The 18,022-nt window shown below is 56.9% G+C and overlaps 1 protein-coding gene across 1 annotated transcript in view; it reads right to left on the bottom strand.

Annotated features, from left to right (window-relative positions):
- The window catches only part of Sv (paired box protein shaven), a 91,347-nt gene that overhangs the window by 3,073 nt on the left and 70,252 nt on the right, over positions 1 to 18,022 (bottom strand). The window contains exons 5-9 of the mRNA XM_076318133.1: positions 14,989 to 15,186; positions 5,446 to 5,705; positions 1,685 to 1,770; positions 1,173 to 1,275; positions 870 to 1,088 (exon numbers count right to left, since the gene is read on the bottom strand). Coding sequence (XP_076174248.1) covers positions 870 to 1,088; positions 1,173 to 1,275; positions 1,685 to 1,770; positions 5,446 to 5,705; positions 14,989 to 15,186 — 866 coding nt within the window. The remainder of the gene's footprint in view (positions 1 to 869; positions 1,089 to 1,172; positions 1,276 to 1,684; positions 1,771 to 5,445; positions 5,706 to 14,988; positions 15,187 to 18,022) is intronic.

The raw sequence follows: 18,022 nt of genomic DNA, 5'->3' as shown, positions 1-18,022 counted from the left end.
CCGCCCGTGCACGCGTGCACGCGTGTACCACCGGGACGCGGGCGAGCGTCTCGATGTGCACGCGCGCGCTTCTCCTCGATGGTTACTTTTCGATACCGTTTTTTCCAGCGGTACGTTCCGCCGTTGATCGGTCGCCGTTAAACGGCGCAAGGAAGGTAGAAACGAAAAAGGAACACAGAGAAAGAGAGAGAGAGAGAGAGAGAGAGAGAGAGAGAGAGAGAGAAACGAGAAACGAAAGAACGATCGAGAGTCACCGGACCCGATAGAACAGGGCCGACCAGTTACGGACCAAAGAAAGAAAAAAGAAAAGAACAGATCGGTGAACGGGATTCCCTATCACCAGCCTACGCGGGAGTTGCAGGTGTCGTAAGCGAAAGTGGTCCGCGAGAACGAAAAAGACCAGGTGGATAGGGTGGGGTGGAGAGTAGACGAAGCTGGAGAGTACACCCCTGAGCCGAGACCACCGAGTGGAGCGTTCCGCCACCTCTTCTGGCACCGTTGCCGCTACTCGGCACAGCTCATGCATTATTAAAGCCGTGTATTTAGCCGATATGGGTATGCAAAGCAAGACGTAAGCCGCAATAATAAGCGTACAGGGACGAGGGTAGGACGAGGCTGGGACGAGAAGGCGGAAGAAATCGTGGAACGGAGAAACCTCGAAGGAGGGATACGACGACGATGTTACGGTGGTACGGTGGTACGGTGGTACGGTGGTTCGGTGGGTCGACGTAAAGGGGCTCGCTGGTACACGGGTATTATATACAAGAGAGGTTGCGGTGCACACACTGTCCGGGATTTTGTGCGAAGAAGGAGGGCTGTCGGAAAGGAGGGTGCACGAGGCCGCGAAAGAGAGAGAACGAGCCGCTCACCTATGGTGCCCCCTATGGGCGGGGTGTAGAGATGGGGCGTTTGCGCCTGCGTCATCGTGCTGATGGTGCCCAGGGAGTCGTACAGCTCGGCGGAGGTGGCAATAGCGTTCCCGGGGAATCCTCCGTGTTCGTAGTAACCTCCGCCACCGCCACCTCCGCCTCCGCCGCTGCCACCGCTGCCGCCGCCGCCGCCGCCACCGCCACCGCCACCGGCGCTTCCTCCACCGGTTCCAGCGCCGTTCGTACCGCCGGTCGTGCCACCGCCGCCGCCGCCGCCGCCTCCGCCGCCGCCTCCGCCGCCACCGCCGCCGCCGCCACCGCCACCGCCACCGCCACCGCCGCCTCCACCGCCTAGTTCGCTCAGGAGCTTGTGTTCGTCCTTGATGCTCCATTTACTCGACCACAGCTGCAACAGAAAGCGGATGCTCGAGGCAAAGTTCGAGCGTCGGAAGAACGGGCTACTTGTTCCCGAGGAACGCTCGAGATCGACTCGGTCGTTCTTCGTCCGTCTTTTGTTTCCCGGTACGTACGATCCGTCGTCTCGTACGGGGAGTTTCGAAATACGCGTCGCGCAACATGGACGCTGCTACGTCCTTCCGTTCGATTTAGTTTTCGCGTCTCGATCGTTCCTCTCCGTCTAGCGTCGACCGTTTGCCGACTTTTCGGAGAAAACGTTCGATCGCGACTCGAAAACGAGCCAAGTCGAGAACAATGTTCCCACGACTCGGCCCCAACGTTATCGCGAAGTCGCGCGATGGCGCGCACGCGAGACGGTGGTTTTCCTCGGAAAGGGCGCATCGTTGTCGAATACGTACGTTCGAGTACAATTGGTCGCCGTTGTAGTTGCTTCTCTGTCTCTTCAAGTCGTCCTCGGGATGATCGTTCAGGTCTCGGTTGTCGTCTGCAATCAAATTACCAGGTTGCAACACGCTCGTCGAGCGTTAAAGGTGGGAAAATCGCGACACGGGTAGCGTTATCCTAACGCGGCCCGATCGAAGTCGGGCATTCGTATTCGCGCGTCGCGTTCGCGCGTCGCGTTCGCGCGACAATCGACGACGCGGGGCGATGGGAACGAACGAACGGACTATCCACGTCGCGGAGGCATACGCGGCGAGCTGTGGTCGCCGCGTATTACCCACGAATCGAGACACAAATTAAACGTGGCCGCGCGAAACTAAATTGAATCTGTCGGACGGGCCGAACGCGGCTCGCGCATAGACGGTGTACGGTGTATGGCATTGATAGATAGAGAAACAATTTCGATTCCATTATACGTCTTTATTATCTCCCGGCCATCCCAGCGGTTTAATATAGAAACAAGCACGTGGGACGAGTGTCGGTACATCGGTGGGGGGACGGTTACCGCTATACCCTTTTAGTGGCCGACGCGGCGGATCGCGGCGGGTCGCGGCGGGTCGCGGCGGGTCGCGGCGGGTCGCGGTGCGGGGGTGACCAACGAGGAAGGATGAAACTGACCAACGTTTCCAACCGGGAGAAGGGGAACGGGAATGGAAACGGGAACGGGAACGGGAACGGGAACGAGAACGGGAACGAGAACGGGAACGGGAACGGGAACGGGAACGGGAACGAGAACGGGAACGGGAGTGGGAAGAGGGAAACGGACGAGGGCCGGTCCGGGGTGGGGGTAGATGGTCCAACGTTCGGGTATCTCGAATAATTAAATGACCATCCGAGGGTAGATGGGTGGAGTACCTAGCATAGGGCTCGTTAAACCTCCCTGTCAAGTTGTGATTGTCCGGCTGGTCGGCCGACGGTCCCGACCATTCGACCGGCAGGGTTTGTGCCTGGACCGCTATAAAACCCCCGTTTCAAACACGCCGCACACCGGGTACCGTGGGCTTCCATGAACTTGCTGGAATTTTACGATTCGATCGGGCGAGTTAATCGCGCGCGCTCTCTGGTATCTACCACCTACCGGGCGCTGGGTTTCGTGCAACGTTTGCGCCACAGATTTCATTAGAGTTTAGAACGCGACCGTCCGTTCGTTCGTTCGTTCGTTCGTTCGTTCGTTGGTCCGTCGGTTCGCTCGTTCGTTTAATAGCTAAGAACTGGAATCGAAAATCCAGAACGAAGAGAACGATCCGTTAATTCGAAACGGAACGCCCGTTGGGAGCTACCGCGCTTTCATATTTTCCTCTTGCGAGTCGGGGAAAAGCGATCGCGATCGCGATCGCGATCGCGGAAGAGTCGATAAATTCACCCTCGGGGCAATCGCGTTGCACGCGTTGTGCTGTCTAATGCAAATTCTTGTAGCTCCTGCGAAATTACGGTCGCTGGTCCTTGACAGATTTGACAGTGGCTGTGAGTTATGGCGGAAGGAAGGTCAGCGTTTCTCCCCCTCCTCCCGAAAAGAGCAGTAAATCGAATAATTCGATCGATGCTCGAGAGGGCAAAACGCCCGCGCGCGTCGCCGAGCGAACGTTCGCGTTATTCGAAAGCAATTGAGTCGATGTTAAGCGATACAATACACGGGTAATAATGGACTCTGGGGTGAATCTGGTCTCGGTGCGTCCCCCTCGTGTCCACGAATATAGGGTGGGACACGCCGGCCTTTTGGATTCCGCATGGGGCAGAAGCGCGCAGATGTAACGCGACAACAAACAGCCCCGATATAGATTGCAACGCTTCCCTCGAGAGGTTCTTCGTAAATTCGTAACGAGCCCCGGGGATTCTTCGATTCCGGTACGTCTCGGTTGTTGTCCAGAACGCGCGAACGATCTCCTCGACGCGCGTTTCGAACCGTCTCGTACGCGGGAAACGCAACGTCCTCGAACGTTCGAGCCTCGCGCGGTAACGATTCACTCGGCGCGTACCGACCGAAAGAGGGGAGCCCGCGGGCGGGGGGGAAGAAAACGTACAAATTTGCGGTCTCCCGCGTAACAACGCTCGCTCGAGAAAAACCGAATATATCCCTATGTCGTTCTCTCGCGATAGTGGTTTTTTCATCGAATTTCTCTCTCGGCGGTGGCGCGATCCACGTACGCAGCTACGCGCTCGCGCGCTCGAGCGCTCGCGCGAGAAGTCGTCGGCTCGCTGGTTGAAATTCCGCTCGGTTAAAAGGTGCGCGCGGATACATCGATGATCTCCCAGGAGGACAGGGAGACCGATGTGTCGTTGGGTCGAGATAGAAGCCGCTGTGGTCTGTGAAGTTTATAATCTAATACGCGTACCCTCCGCGGCCGCAAAACGCTGAGTGCTCTCGCCGCGGATGCGGCCACTTTTGCGACCGCATATCGCCGCTCTCATAATCCGATTATATCGAATTACTCGTGTACCATCGGCACCGGACCGCTCGCCGCGCGAGTACGTACGAATCGATACGCCTCTCGACGCGAAACGCGTCCACGGGACTTTGATCGAGGACCGGTCCTCTCCGCGCGCCCGACCGTTTCCCGTTTCGAGCGTACTTGGCTCGCGAACCCTCTCCTTCGAAAATCGTCGAGAGAGTATCCGAAAACCGACCGTGAAATCGAACGCGCGGAACGAAAACCGTGGCGAAGAACGCGTCGCGCGATTCGACTCGGATCGGAAACGAGTCGCTCGTTCGCGCCTCGAAGAATTAACGCGGGAATCGCCTCGAGAACCGAACACGCGTTCGAAACGCGACGCGACGCGAAGCGACCGGAGCTCTTCGTCCGGGTCGCGTGTACGCGACACGTGTCGGGAATATTTCGGGACGCGTTATTCACGCAACGACAGCAGAATGAATCGCAGCACGTGCTACTCGACGTTTGACCGATAACCTTGCCGCGCGCGTAGCTAATCTTGGTCGGATCGCGGCGAGAGGAGAACGAGATCGCTCGATCGCGGGTAAACAAAATCGTTCCCCTCGTAATCGAATTGGAAAATATTTGTCGCTCGTTACCTCGAGGGCTTCGGTCGACCGAGATCGCCGCGGATCGCGAACAATGCTACCGTCGTAACTTCATATTTTCCCGACCGTCTTCGCGCCTAACTCGGAAACGATAACGATCTACCCTTCCTTTTGTTTCGCGTTAAATGGAACGACCAAAATTCCGAGTCTCGCGGGGAGGGGAAGACAATGAGAGCTCGCGAATTCAGCGGGACGGCTCGTGCGACCTAACCGGCAGCACCGTCGCGCGTCACCTCGTTTCGCCTCGACTCGCCTCGACTCGCCTCGCCTCGCCTCGCTTTTCGCGAAACCGTTCAACTTCCCCATTGTTCTTGAATCCTCTCGCGCGAACCAGCGAAACTCGTGCCGATTTACTCGGCTGTAACGTCGATCTAACAAGCGATATCTCGTTTCTTGCTTCACCTTATATAATATAACGCCGTCGACCATCGTAAGTGAAATGTAGCCGCGATGCCTCGCGATCCGATCTCCCGGTTTACATAAGTATTCCGTTTTTTTTTTCGACTCGTCGCGCGTCGCGCGTCGCGCCGAATGTTTTCCCGTTTCTAGAGATTCGTCGTCGTCGTCGTCGTCGTCGCCGCCGTCGCCGCCGCCGTCGCTGCCGCCGCCACTGTCGATCGGAACAGCGGAAACGTTCGCGCGGGTCGAGGGATCATCGACGCGAAGAATTCAATGACTCACCGTCGTCGGTGCGTTTTCTCTTGATGCTGTTGCCGTTGGGATCCTGATGGTGCGCCGGGATTCCCAAGATGCCGCTGATGCTGTAAGCGTTGGGAGCGGTCGCGGCGGGGTGACCCGCTGCCGTCGCAGGTGCATGGGCTATCACCGACACGGAACCACCCGATCCTGGCGGACCTTGTTGCTGACCTTGCTGCTGCTGCTGCGCCTGCTGTTGCTGATGCGCGTGTTTCGCCTTCTCCGCCGCCTTGTTCCTCACGATTCTGCGGACAATAGATCGCCTATAGGTGTATCGAGTTACCGCGCGTTCGTTGAAAAGTTCGCCGAGTATCCGGTGTCGCGGTATCGCGTCGTAGAAAAATCCTCGCGACCTTCCCGTCCGGATTTCTCCGACGATAGCTGGAAATACCAGCGGACACCGATCTCCCCGATCGCGATCGCGATCGCAAACTGCCGAGAAGCGTCGACGAGCGGCGGCGACTACGCCCTCTCGGGTTTGCCCGGGCTCTCGAAACGGAACCACCGCTCGAATCACCATCGGTCAGCGCCGATCCTCGCGTGCTCCGAATTCGATCGAGATAACTCTCCTATTGAAAAATCGAACACCGCGGTCTCCGCTCGGAAAGGTGTTTCGTCGGTTCCGTAGGGTCCGCGTTTCCCGACGGGACTCGTCCCGCGAAAGTCGTCGAGACGAGACCGAACCTGCTCGAACGGTCGACGATTTTCTCCCCTTTCTTCTCTTTTTCCCTCTTTTCGGTTTCGCAACCCGGAACGGGCGACGTCTCCATTGTTTGCGACGTTTTCGGGCGTAATAAGTCAGCGGTCGCGCATCGGAACCGGCCGAGGCGTAACGGATCGACGCCAAGTCCTTCGTTTCTGTCGTGGATGTGTTTGCGGGCTAGGTAATCGCGGGGGTGCGAGCTACGGCGATCAATCAGATGACACCTGTTGCCCGATCTCCCTGGTTCGTTCGCCACCTTCGCCAATTCGCAACAATTAGCAACGATCCTTATCAGGGTTAGCCGAGTCTGGGGTGCTCGAATACCGAGGATCCCGAATCGTCGAGGGGCGCCGTTATCCCGGCGATGTTCCCGGCGATGTTCGCGGCGATGTCGTTCGCGCGACCGAACGACGCCCGAGGTTCTTTATGCGTCACGGCCGATTCGATCCTCGGCTCGTCGAGGGCCCCGTTCGATTCCGCCCCGGTGAAAACCGATGGAAATCGGACCCGTGGATTCCGCGAAACGCGGTAAAACCCGACGGGCTCGACCGCGGCGCAACGAGCGCGATCGACGATCCAACGAGCGCAACGACGCCAGAAGAGAGCGCTCGTACAACAGGTGCAGATTTTATCGGCGTACAGATGGTGCGAACCGTTGCCACACGGTGTGTTTCGAGAGCCGAATAAACGGTAGCTTTTCGTCGAAACTCATTGGCCGAGCGCCGTCCCTGTCTTCCAATTAGCATCGCGTTCGATGCGCTTGTTCGTTATCGATGCATTTATAAGTATTAACGGGCCCGTTAACGATTCGGTGCAACACGTTGCACGATTTATGTAACTCTACCGTGGCGAAATTTATACCGGACGCAGTCTGTTTAATTCCTCCTTGGGGCGGAGGAGCGCGCGCTCGACGAACGTATCTCTTCTCCGGGAATCGAAATTTCGGAAAGGAGAAAAAACGGTCGATTCGTACGAAGAGTCTTTCTCGTACCCGGTTCGATCGCGAAACGGCTCTTCGCGATTTCGAGGGTTTTTTCGCCTCGTCCTCGGCGTTGCGATCCGCGTACCGCGAGTCTAACGGGAATCGGGGACGACGATCCGACCGTTCCCCCGTTGAATTTCGAGCAACGCTTTTTCAGGCTTTAACGCGGCTTCGCGACTCCGTCGTCGAACGGAAAGAGGGTGAAACCGTCGTTTCTGGAAAATCACGTGGTGGTTTCCATTCGCAAGGGAGGACGGTTGTGCAGGACCTCGCCGATTCTTCGCGAGAGCGGTGGCGGAGGAGCGGCAGGGGGAGGGGGAGAAGGCGAAATTTGTCTCGGTTCCTCCGTGGATTCCCTTCGGGTTCTCCGTTGCTCTCGTGGTCGCGACGCTTCGGAGAAACCAGAGGTGGCGCCCGGAGGAAGGCCGAGCGGAATTACGAGGGTAGAGCGTGTCGAGGGTGCCACGTGGGAAGAAGCTATGCCTCCCATGGCGCCATCGGATCGTTCCCCAACGGCCACTCCTGAACTAAACTGCTCCGCTATCTGCCTCCAAGTGCCACCAACCCCCAAACTCTCCGAGTCAACTTTCCTTGACCTTCGTCGTTCCGATAACTTTACGTACGGGATCCTGCGAACGAGCGGACCGAACGATTTTGCCGCGAGAAGGCGAATAAGCGACAAAAGCGAAAAAGCGAAAAAACGAAAAAGCGGAAAAACGAAAAAGACCGTTTCTTTTTTTCTTCCTTTCGAGCACTCTCGTACGAAGAACGAAGACCGGAAGTGTTCGAGGTCGATAGCTCGAGACGCTCCCTCGCCTCGTAGGTCTCGGTACCGGCGTAAAGTCGTAGGCTACGCGGAGGCCACGGTTCCGAGACCGGGAACGGAATAGTCGGTACGGTGGCGGAGGATGGGTTCGGCCGTACCACGGCTCTGGAACCGCAAACTTTAATGTTGGCATTACTTTTATGCGCGACTTTATGCCAAGTATCCCATCAAATATATGACCCGCGGTCCTGCACGCTTCCCGAGGGGGCGAGCACCTCCGAACCACCTACCCCCGTTCGTCCACCCGTCTCCACGCCCCCGTGCTCTTACACTCCACCGAACCCCCGAAGCCCCCGAACCCTCCGAACCCTCCGAAGCTCCCGTTCCTACGCGCGTCTAAATTATTGCGAATAAAACTTTATACTCAAATTACCTCTACGCCAACTTTATCGCATTTCGCCGGTAGAGCCGGCACTTCTCCCGGCCTCTGCCACCCTCTGACAGGTTTCCCCGTCGTCGGAGGGGGGTCGGTGACTGGGCGGATTTAAATTTTCTGCCACGGATCGGGGTTAATTTCTTCGGATTTAACGTCGGCCCTGTCCCTTCGACTTTCGAGAATCTCTTTTTAACCGCGATCGATGCTTAGTGTTTGCCGATCGAAGACGAACGATCGGATTCCGAGAAAAGAACGAATTGCCGAATCGTCGATGATCTTGGATCGCGGTTCGGTCGCTCGGGATTTCAAAGTCGCGCCAAGTCGGCTGGTTCGCGGCGCTAACGCGGACTCGAAAGTTATTACGGCCCGTTATATTTCGGAGAGGATTGCGGGGATTTCGGGTGGCTTTCGGGTGGCTTTCGGGTGGCTTTCGAGGATTTAGCGGTCACGGAGCAGATGCTTCGACCGTAGAGAATCGGAACGGGAGCTCCGTTTTCTCTTTAACCCAAAGTCGAGGAAAGAGAAGCAAGATGGAAATGGGAGCAGGGGTGGCGAGGAGAGAAAGAGGTTCGCGGAACTATTCCGTCGAGCTTAGACACAATACGGGACTCGGTCCACGGCCATTGTACGCCCTTCAGTGGCACACAATGGCTGGAAAAGGTGTATCCTGATATTCCACCACCTCTCGAGAGGCTGTAATATACCCCGGAGCGCGGTGTACTCGCCGTTTCTCGGTGTAGTACGGTGTGATTCTTGAACAAAAGCTGGTACGGAGGACGCGGGGGTTTACCGTTTCTGTCGCCAGTGTCGTCTTTCCGCGTCGTTGTTAATTATTTTCCCGGGCTCTCTCGCGCGACTAGGTATCTCGATTCTTTTGCTTGGAATCGGTTTCGAAACCGGTCGGGGAAACGACGCTTTCGACGGTCCGCGATAGTTGCTCGATCTCGAGGGTGTGTCCCGTACGCGTTGGACAACCAGGTATACGTTGAATCGAAGCGGAGCACCGCGGTAGGACACCCCGGTACCGCATCCTAGTCATTTTGATGAAGTGTCCCCCTCTCGTGCCAGGGGACGAGTATATTATTATATCCGGGGACGTAGCTCGCATTGTCAAACAGCAGCTGCCTGCTCCGTATACACAACTATATTAACTGCGACACCGTACGAGCGAGTATCGTCGCACGGTCCCGTGTGTGCGCCCAGCGTTCGCGCGTAGATCGTTCGCCAAAAGCCGTGTTTGTGTGTTTGTTTGCGATGCCTGGAGTACGACGACAAAAGGCGCTCCTCCAACAATGATACCGGCGAGTCAACAGTCACGAGGATCCTCTAAGCACAATGTAACACGCGATTTATAATATATCGTCTCTGCCGACACCTCTCGCCCTTCGAATCGACTCGAGAGGGTACACGGTCTATCCGCGAGCCATTATGCGTTTCGAAGCTCGGAGATTTATGCGCGCGGCGCGAGATCGCGACGAGTCCTCGATCCTTGGAATTTTTACGGCGTTTGCTTCCGTAACGGTAATTGCGTCGCGATGTGGTCGACGATGCGGAGAATTCTCGATACGATCGAGCCACCCTTTTACGATAATAATCGCGCTCGCGGTGATTCGGGGACTTTTGGGTTTCGAGATCGCGCGGCGTTCCGAGGTTCCGTGCGGCGAAACCTAGCGGCGCGCGAGCCGTCGCCATTTTGTGCCACGCTCGATTACTGGGCATATCGCGTTAGCCGTGCGCTGTACAATAATATTCGATTAAACTTCCCTGTGATTACTTCATTGCAGATCGCCGATTAATCTTCGAATATTGGACGGTTCGTTAACCGTCTATCACCGGCGTCATCGAGCTATTAAACGTCCGTTTCCGCGAGTCATCGCGCGCCACGCAGGAATTCCATCTTTTCCTTGTTAGCGATAAACCGGCGACGCGTCGGTCTTTGCGCGAGTCACGGTGCCGACCAAACTCCGTCGGCGGTTTCCATTTTCTTCGAATCTTCTTCCGAGACGAAACGCGCTCGACGAAAGTTGAATTTTTTTCGCGAGCCGGTAAAGACGAGAGAGATTCTTTTTTAAAGGTACGCGAGCGAGCATCGACGGTTGCCGCGGTCGGGTAGGACGCTCTCGACGGTGCAGTGCCCGAGTAACTTTGGTATTCCAGCTCTCGGCCAAGAACAAAAGGGGACGAAGCATTATGGGCTGGCAGAGTAGGCGGCCATCCGGTTTCATTGCGGTTCCGTCTGTCCTCTGACGTTTCCACGGCAACCTGGATCGCGTATCTCGACCGGCGTGGTCGTCCTCGTTCTCGTCCTCGCCCTCGCTCTCGCCCTCGCCCTCGCCATCGCCATCGCCCTCTTCCTCGTCGTTGTCTTCCCCGTCATTGTTGCGGTTGTTGTCGTCGCCGTCGTCGTCGTGCTTGTCGGCATCGATGTTCAACCCCCAAAGTCTCTCTCCCTCTCCCTCTCCCGTATCGTTTCTCTTCGTTCACCGGTGGGGATACGGAGGACCCGTAATTGTAACTTCATTTGAGGCTAATTTCGGCCGAGAGGGGGTATGATGAAACGCGGTAATAATTGCGTTATCCAGACAAAGGACGGTTATGGATACGCGCCGCCGCCACCGCCACCGCCACCGCCACCGCCGCCACCGCCGCTCTCGACGCGGAGCGTCATCGCCGGATCCTCCGCCCAACCCCCGAGGGTGCTCTCGGATAAGGTAGGAGGGGTTTGTCCGCTCTCTTTCTCTCTTTCTCTCCCTCTTTTGGTCGCTCGTTCTGCAAATATGGCTGCTTGAACGAAACTTTGGCGGCACGGTGCACCATATTGTTTTCCTCCAACCGCGTGTGCAAGTTTTAACCACCAGCGGAACACGGCCGCACTTTATTCTCGCTCGAGTCTCGGTGCATCTCGCATTCGCGGGTCCGCGATATCGAAATTCGTTGGGAATTGTATCTCGTAACGAAGCGAACGCTTCGGAAAACGGGCAAAGGTTCGTCCCTTGGTTCTCAGGGCCGATCGCGCGGATTCTTTCGCGAAATCGGAAGAAATATTACGCGCGGAGATGTACGTCGTTGCTCGTGAAATATATATACCGCGGGGAAATAAAAGGGACCGGAAGGAGGTCTCTCCTCGTTCCCGTGGAACGCGCAACGCGCAACGAATACCGATTCGTCCACCGGTGGGGAGGAGGGTTCCTCCTCCCGCGGAGTCGATGGAATGGTAAATAAGGCAGTCGGATACGCGGACGTTATTTATGGGGATGTAATTTAATAACCGAAAGATGAACAGGGAGAGATACCAGTGACGCCGAGCGGAAAGCCGAAAGTGGCATGAAAGTAGCAGCCATCCTATTGGCCACCCTTGTCTCCGCCGTCGCGGAGGAACAGCCGGCCATATGGCTCGGGTGCTCCTGCGCCGCTCTCGGCACTCGGAGGTTCCGAGGGGGTGCGAAATGATATGGAAGTAATGGAGAGCAAAGCAGACCCCGTTGCGCCTCCACGGGAGATTGACCCGTACGATAGCAGCGAAAGTAGAGTGGCGCGTTGCTGTTCATCGGAGAGAGCGACGACAGATTGATACAATTCCATCGAGACTCCGCGCGCGACAGATTTCCTACCAACTGTTGTCGCTTCGCTGGTCATTACGTCGAATTAAAATTACGGGGAGAAGACGATGATTCGCGTCGAGTCGAGCGATTCTCGGACAATGGCTCGCACGGGGTAATCCCGATCGGTGGATGCGTTCGCGAGCGGGAACCACGTAACGACGTAACGACGAAACGACACAGGAAACGAAGGGAGTCGTCTTCCCTTGGCCTCGCTATCGACTCGATCGAAGCCGCAAGAAAGGGCGAACGCGCGAGGCACACGCGAGAGCGTAACGTCGGGGGCTGCGTCGAGGAAACGAGAAGAAGAAGGAGGCTGCGAACCCGGCGTAAAGCCCTCGGGCGAGCCTCGCTCCTTATCGATCTGCCCCTGAGACTTCTCCGACCAAGGAGGAACGACGAGGAGAGCCGACGAGATTCGGGGAGGAACGGAAAGAGAAGGAGAGGCTGGAACCAGAGAGTAGAGCGGAGCCTCGTCGGAGTTTGTGTACGTGCGAGATAGACCTCGACCGAGAGCTGGCTACTCGACCGTGACTCCGCACCCGAAGCCGAGCCTATCAATATTTCCTCCCGAAATCCGACGCCGCGGTACCATCGACAATTTCTCTTCTCTTTTTTCCTTTCCAGTTCCCCGGTCTTCTCGGCTTTGCTCCTCCGTTTCGATTCTCTCCTCGCAGCTTCCGCGTCGAGGCGTCGATCGCGCGCGATCTCCGTTACGGCTACGGCGATCGCTCGCTCGGTACTCGCGATCGTCGACCTCTTTGCGACAGGGGACGCGACAAAGAACGCGAAAAGAGGACCGGGGGAAGAAAGGGTTGGCTCGTCGTTGATTCGCCAAACCAGAGACAATCCCCGAACGGTTAGCGTCCAATCTTACTCCCGTTTTTCGCTCGTTTTTCCGCTCTCCTCGATCCCGCTCCGTAACTGTTATTTTTCGCGAAAGCCACTCCATTATTTCGCTCTCCTCGTCCGGTTTTTTGCCACCGGCTCGTTTCCTTTCTCTTCCGTTCTGTCTCTGGCGCGCAGACGGTCCTGGTCCGAAGTGCCTCGCCGAAGCGGGACAATACATTATATTAGCCGTATCGTTATTTCTCCGCACGAAAGCTAGCCCGAAGCTAGAAAAACCGAGACACGCTCGTAATGGGAGAAATCCCGGCGTGGTCGCGGCCGGTCCGTTGATATTCCCGGTTCCCGTTACCGCGTACAGATCTCGCTCGATATCGAGCCGCGTGGCCTCTTCGGCATCGAGTCCTCGCGACGAATACGAATCGTCCGGTTCCCGCGGCTCGTAAATCGGTTAATTTTCGAAAGTCTCGTCAACGAGCCTCGCGATCCGAGAGTACGCGGTCGAGCGTCTCGAGATCGCTCGGCGCGAACGATCGGTCAAAGGACGGTCACGTATACCGCGTAGTGCTTTCCAGGCAACGGAGCATCCCCCGCGCGAACCTCTATCCGTTGCTCGGAGAGCGGAAATACGTTTACCTACACGCGGATAGGGCGGAACGTTGCGGGTTCGGCGTACGCGAGTGGGCGAGAAGGTAGCTAAGTATCCGCGGGGTAAGTTTTTCCAGGCGATCTGTTCTCCGGATTCAGATCAATACCCGCCATCTGGGCCTTCGGTCGGGGGATACGGACAAGGAGGTAAAAGGAGAAGGTGGATGGAAGGACGGACCGAGAGAAGGTCCGCAGGGAGGGAGCCCGATCGGCGAGAGAAGGTGGAGGAGCCGCTCGAGCGACGAGCCACCGCCGCATCCTCCGCATCCTCCGCATCCTCCGCATCCTCCGCATCCTCCGCATCCTCCGTTGCGCTTCTAGACGCATCGAAAACCTCGGCTGAAAAGCAATTTCGATCGTTCTCGCGAAACGACGGGAACGAGCGGCCGATCGAACCTCGACGACGAGAAACTCGCGAGTCGAAACGTTCGGACCGATTCCTGATTCGCGATTCGCGATTCACGTGGCGAAATGAGAAGAACGCCGAGCCTCCGTTCGAAGATTCGAATGGTCGCGAGGTACGCTTCCGGCCGAGGTGCGCGGGCCAAGCAATTTGCGTGCGTTTCCATTAACGCCCGTGGCCGACGGAAATCGCGTTAGTGGATTTCACTTGCAGGCAATTCGATTCGCATTACGCTCGATTACATTATCGGGCCTGCGGCCTGTAGGGAGCGAGATGAAAAGGGGAAGGAATCTACGAAGTAGGTGCGTACAGGGAACGTCGGATAAAGCGGGAGATAAGGTCTTAAGTAGCGACTGATTAAATCTCGGGACATATGTGTGCCGATCAATGGTACCCCGGTGGTCTCTATCCGTCCCTCTTCCTTCTCGTTTCGATCCTGTTTCGCGCTGGGTTTTCCGTTGCTCGAAAAGGGGATCCACTCGTTCAGTTTGTGCGGTGCTGATACGCTGTAATGCCGTCTCGTGGGAGCTCGCTCCCCGTTTCGTAGGGCATCCCTTTACCGTAGATACCTACTCGCGTTCGAGCCGTGCCGGCTACCCCTCTCTTTGCTCGCTCGATCTATCGGCCGAGGCAAAAACACTCGAATCAATCGGCCCGTTCCCGAAGGAACCTGCGAAAGGTCAATAGGATCGGGGCGACGCGCCGGGTGTACGCTTATCTCGATGCACGTTTCGGGGGTGCGTTCGCGCTTCGCCGTCGACTCGCCGCCGGTGTTGGATAACTAATCGGTCCCATTGGCGATCGCCGGAACCATATGCCTCGAGCCCTTCGTTTCTTCGCTCGTTTCGGCCGATGGATTTCATCGATCGACGCGTCGTCGAGAAGAGAAGGGCAACGATCGATCTATCGGACCTACCGATCGCGGAGGCGCTCCCAGCGCGCGTATTGTTCACTTGTTGCAACGTTCAACGACCAGCGTGTACGATCAACGCTCGAAAAGGACCGAACGTCTCGAGAACCGGACGACGAACGACGAGCTTCGATCGTCGGCCCGTCGGTCCGTCGGTCCGTCGGTCCGTCGGCACGTAAGCGGGCCGATGTCCGGTCCCGGTCTTCCAGCTGCGATAATAAAAGCCTCGACTCACCGATTGATGGAGGAGACGGATGGCACGTTGTCTTGAGAGCAAATGCCTTCGGCGAGCAGTCTGTCCCTGATCTCCCAAGCGAACATCGTCGGATTGTCCCTCTTGTAGTTCGCGATCGCATCGACGACCGGCGGTGTCGCTACTTTCGGCTTGGAACCGCCTATAACGCCGGCCTTGAAGCTGCCGGTTTCGTAATACCTGCGAACACCAAGAAACGAGCTGATAGATCGTTGCCATGATTCTATTGCGATCCGCAGCTAGAGTCGTACGTGGTTTCTCTCTTCGGTGAAATCGAAGAAGCGCTCGAATCTCCGCGGTCGGAATGTTTTCGGGAAAAACCGAACGGTCGCGCATACCTCTCGACCGGGTACCGTTCGCTCGACGACGCGATATCTTTCCCCTCGGATCGAACGGAATCGAAGAGGCCGAGAGAACAGGGAACGGGGAACGGGGAACGGAGCGAAAGAGAGAGACGGGAGCGATCGTTTTTCCCGCGACGGGCGGCCAACGTCGGAATAACGAATCGCCGTCCAGCGGCGCGTCAACGACCGGCTGTTTTAAAACAAACGGCTTCTGCCCCCTGCTGTCGCTCCCCCTCCACCTCCGAGCGGTCTCTCGGCCTCCCACCAGTCCGGGTATATGCGCGCGATGGGCAATCGCGATTGGACCGCCGTGAACGCGCCCTTTGTGCCTAATTAGTTAAATAATATCTTCGCTCGTGCTTAAATTCAATTACGGCAGAAAGCCCGCAATAATGGTCCGCTTGTGGGCCGCCTTGATGGATGTGGGTCCGCCGCCATCGCCGCTACCGCCGCCGCCGCCGCCGCCGCCGCCGACTCATACCCGGTGGATATCTCGCCAATTTTGTACGCGCTCAACGCCGTGACCGGCGTGCTAGCGGATTTTAAATCGCGAACCATAAATGATCTCCGTTGAAGGAGAGAGGATCGGTATCGTTGTACGGGGCCGAGGAGAGATCGGTCGTCGAAGCGCGAGAAGTCGATCCGAGCTGTCTCCGTTGGCTCGACACCGGCGACCCGCGAAAGACGAGCCTCGCGACGCCGTGACCGGCGGAGAGGAAACGGTGCTCGGAGAAAGCGGCGATAATCGGTATCGTTCGGGGAAAGCTCGAAATTGATCCGGCGCGGTGGAACTCGATTATCGGCGCTACCGTTTTAATCGGAATTGGTCGCGGAACGGAGGAAAGGTACTCGTGATTTTCTTTCCTCGGCGCGAGCTCGTTCGACCGAGTTTGCCGAAAGTGGTCGGGCCGCCGGTCGCTCGGGTCACCGCCGTCGATCCATTGCGTCGTTAAATCCCGTTACGAGCAGCGAACAACGTATCGAAAAAAATACAATCGCCCGTGAACCTGTAGCTAAAAATATCGGAGGGTTCTCTCGGACGGCCGAGCTCGCGTTACCCCGCTCGGAATTATTACGATTATATCTGGCGTAAAAAAGCCCATTCCCGGTCCACATGGCGATGCTCGCCCGTCCGTGTTTCGTCCCCTTTGTTCCGCCCCCACGCTCCACCGTGAAAAGCCCATTACGCCGTGCGATTTTTAAAATCGACCCCGTCGCTCGGATCGTTCACCCTTGCCGCGTTAATTTCGACTTCGAATCGAGTCGAGGGCGAACATCGGCCCTCGTCGTTGTCGTTGGAGGTTCGCGCGCGGTCGCAGGATCGGGTCTTTCCAACTCGGAGGTACGAACGTTTCGGAAAGGTGCTCGGAAAGAGTTCGACGAAAGGTCGAGAACGTCCCGATGACCGAACGTCGGAGAGCGCGATTCCGAAAACCCGGGGCGAATTTTTCCTCGCGGGTGAATTCCTGCCGGAAAATGATCGCGTATGAAATTCATTCGCGGGAAATTGCCGCTAGTCCCTAATTAATCGCGATTCCGCGAGGATTTTAATCAACCGGGGTGACCTAACGATTTATCGCGCAACGGCATTAGCGGCAATGTGTTACGAGCAGAAATTAACAGCTATATTAACGTCCACGGGCATTTATTTTTGAACGGATTTATAGCGAAACCGATCGATAAGCCGAGTCGCGCGATGCAGTTTCCCCGGTGGTACGGTCGAGCGAGGTGCGAATCAAAGGGGGGAAAAAAAGAATCAAAGTCGAACGGCTCCCTTTCGCGATCGATTTCCCAACGACTCGTTCGAAAACAACGGCACGAATAAATTAAGCTAACCGAGACGAAGTAACTGCTACTTTTTCCGCAACGTTGTCTCGGCAGTTTTGTTTCTCGCTCTCGTCGACGCAAAAACTCGCTCGGCCGCGGCGTTCGATCGAAACGCAGAAATTCTCGGACGAAATCCGAGTTTCGTCGATCCGGCTGTCCTGCCCGGAGACGAAGATCGCGCGGGTTCGATCGAACGAAGGTAAGGACGTCGATGCGCGAACCTTGGAAAGATTTCGCGGAAACGCGGCTTCTCGCGTTTTACGCGCGAGACGATCGTTTCGATCGACGACAGGTCCGAGGCGAACGGTTCTTTTCCATTGTCCGTGTAGACGCAACTTTACGAACCTTTGGACTTTACAACCCGAAAGAGCGAAGAGCGAGAACGGTCTTACGCCGCGACGACGAGACGCTGTTAACGCCACGGGTTTACGCAGTTACGCGTCGCCGATACGTCCCAACGAAACGGCTCCGCCTCGGTTCTTCGCGGAATCGCGACGATTTCGTCCCCGAGCCGCTTAAACGGAACGGAAGCGAGCGATTCCGAGCAGGCGCGGGTTCGTAAACTCGCGGGGGACAGCGGTGAAAAGTTTCCGCGTCCCGTTCGAGCGAAAAAGCTTCTTCGGCCGTCTCGGTGAGGACGGAAAGGGCTTTTTTAGGGTCCGCTCGAGGGAAACGGCGTCTCCTTTGTGTCGGGATTATTTCGTTCGTAGTCCGAGCGCGTAGGAATTCCGTCTCTTCCTCGACGAAACGTCGACGGAGCGTCGACGTTCGAGCGAGAAAAGACTCTGGCGACGATATCGCGAATCCAACCGGGAAAATAAGAGGAGCCGCGGCTCTCGAGCCGT

The sequence above is a fragment of the Ptiloglossa arizonensis genome, chromosome 8, assembly GCF_051014685.1.
Source record: "Ptiloglossa arizonensis isolate GNS036 chromosome 8, iyPtiAriz1_principal, whole genome shotgun sequence".
NCBI classification, from domain to species: domain Eukaryota; kingdom Metazoa; phylum Arthropoda; class Insecta; order Hymenoptera; family Colletidae; genus Ptiloglossa; species Ptiloglossa arizonensis.
The sequence above is the reverse complement of the archived record's forward strand: the minus strand, read 5'-3'. Positions and strand labels throughout refer to the sequence as shown.